This window comes from Penaeus monodon, chromosome 24, assembly GCF_015228065.2.
Source record: "Penaeus monodon isolate SGIC_2016 chromosome 24, NSTDA_Pmon_1, whole genome shotgun sequence".
Classification (NCBI taxonomy): Eukaryota; Metazoa; Arthropoda; class Malacostraca; order Decapoda; family Penaeidae; genus Penaeus; species Penaeus monodon.
Genome location: NC_051409.1, coordinates 14,061,703 through 14,061,926, shown reverse-complemented (window position 1 = coordinate 14,061,926; position 224 = coordinate 14,061,703). Strand labels below are relative to the sequence as shown.

The 224-nt window shown below is 46.4% G+C and overlaps 1 protein-coding gene across 1 annotated transcript in view; it reads right to left on the bottom strand.

Annotated features, from left to right (window-relative positions):
• The window catches only part of LOC119588607 (calcium-activated chloride channel regulator 3A-1-like), a gene marked incomplete in the record, with an annotated part of 45,835 nt that overhangs the window by 33,595 nt on the left and 12,016 nt on the right, over positions 1-224 (bottom strand). The window contains 1 exon segment of the mRNA XM_037937249.1: positions 73-197. Within this exon segment, the coding sequence (XP_037793177.1) occupies positions 73-197 (125 nt within the window).

The window sequence follows — 224 nt, the reverse complement described above, 5'->3', positions numbered from 1 at the left end:
CTACACACGGGTTAATATGCTTGTATTTTTCGTTCTACTGTTAACTGTCTCATTTTACTCCCGGCAACTTACGCTCCAGAGGCGAAGTCCCGGTGATACTCCATGATTTGCCAGACGGATAGTTTGTTGCATATTCTGTTGTGCTTCGTGGGCGCTTCGGAATTGTGAGTTTCCTCGTCGCAGAATTCCAGTTCAGGCTGACGAATTGGGAGAGAGAAGGAATT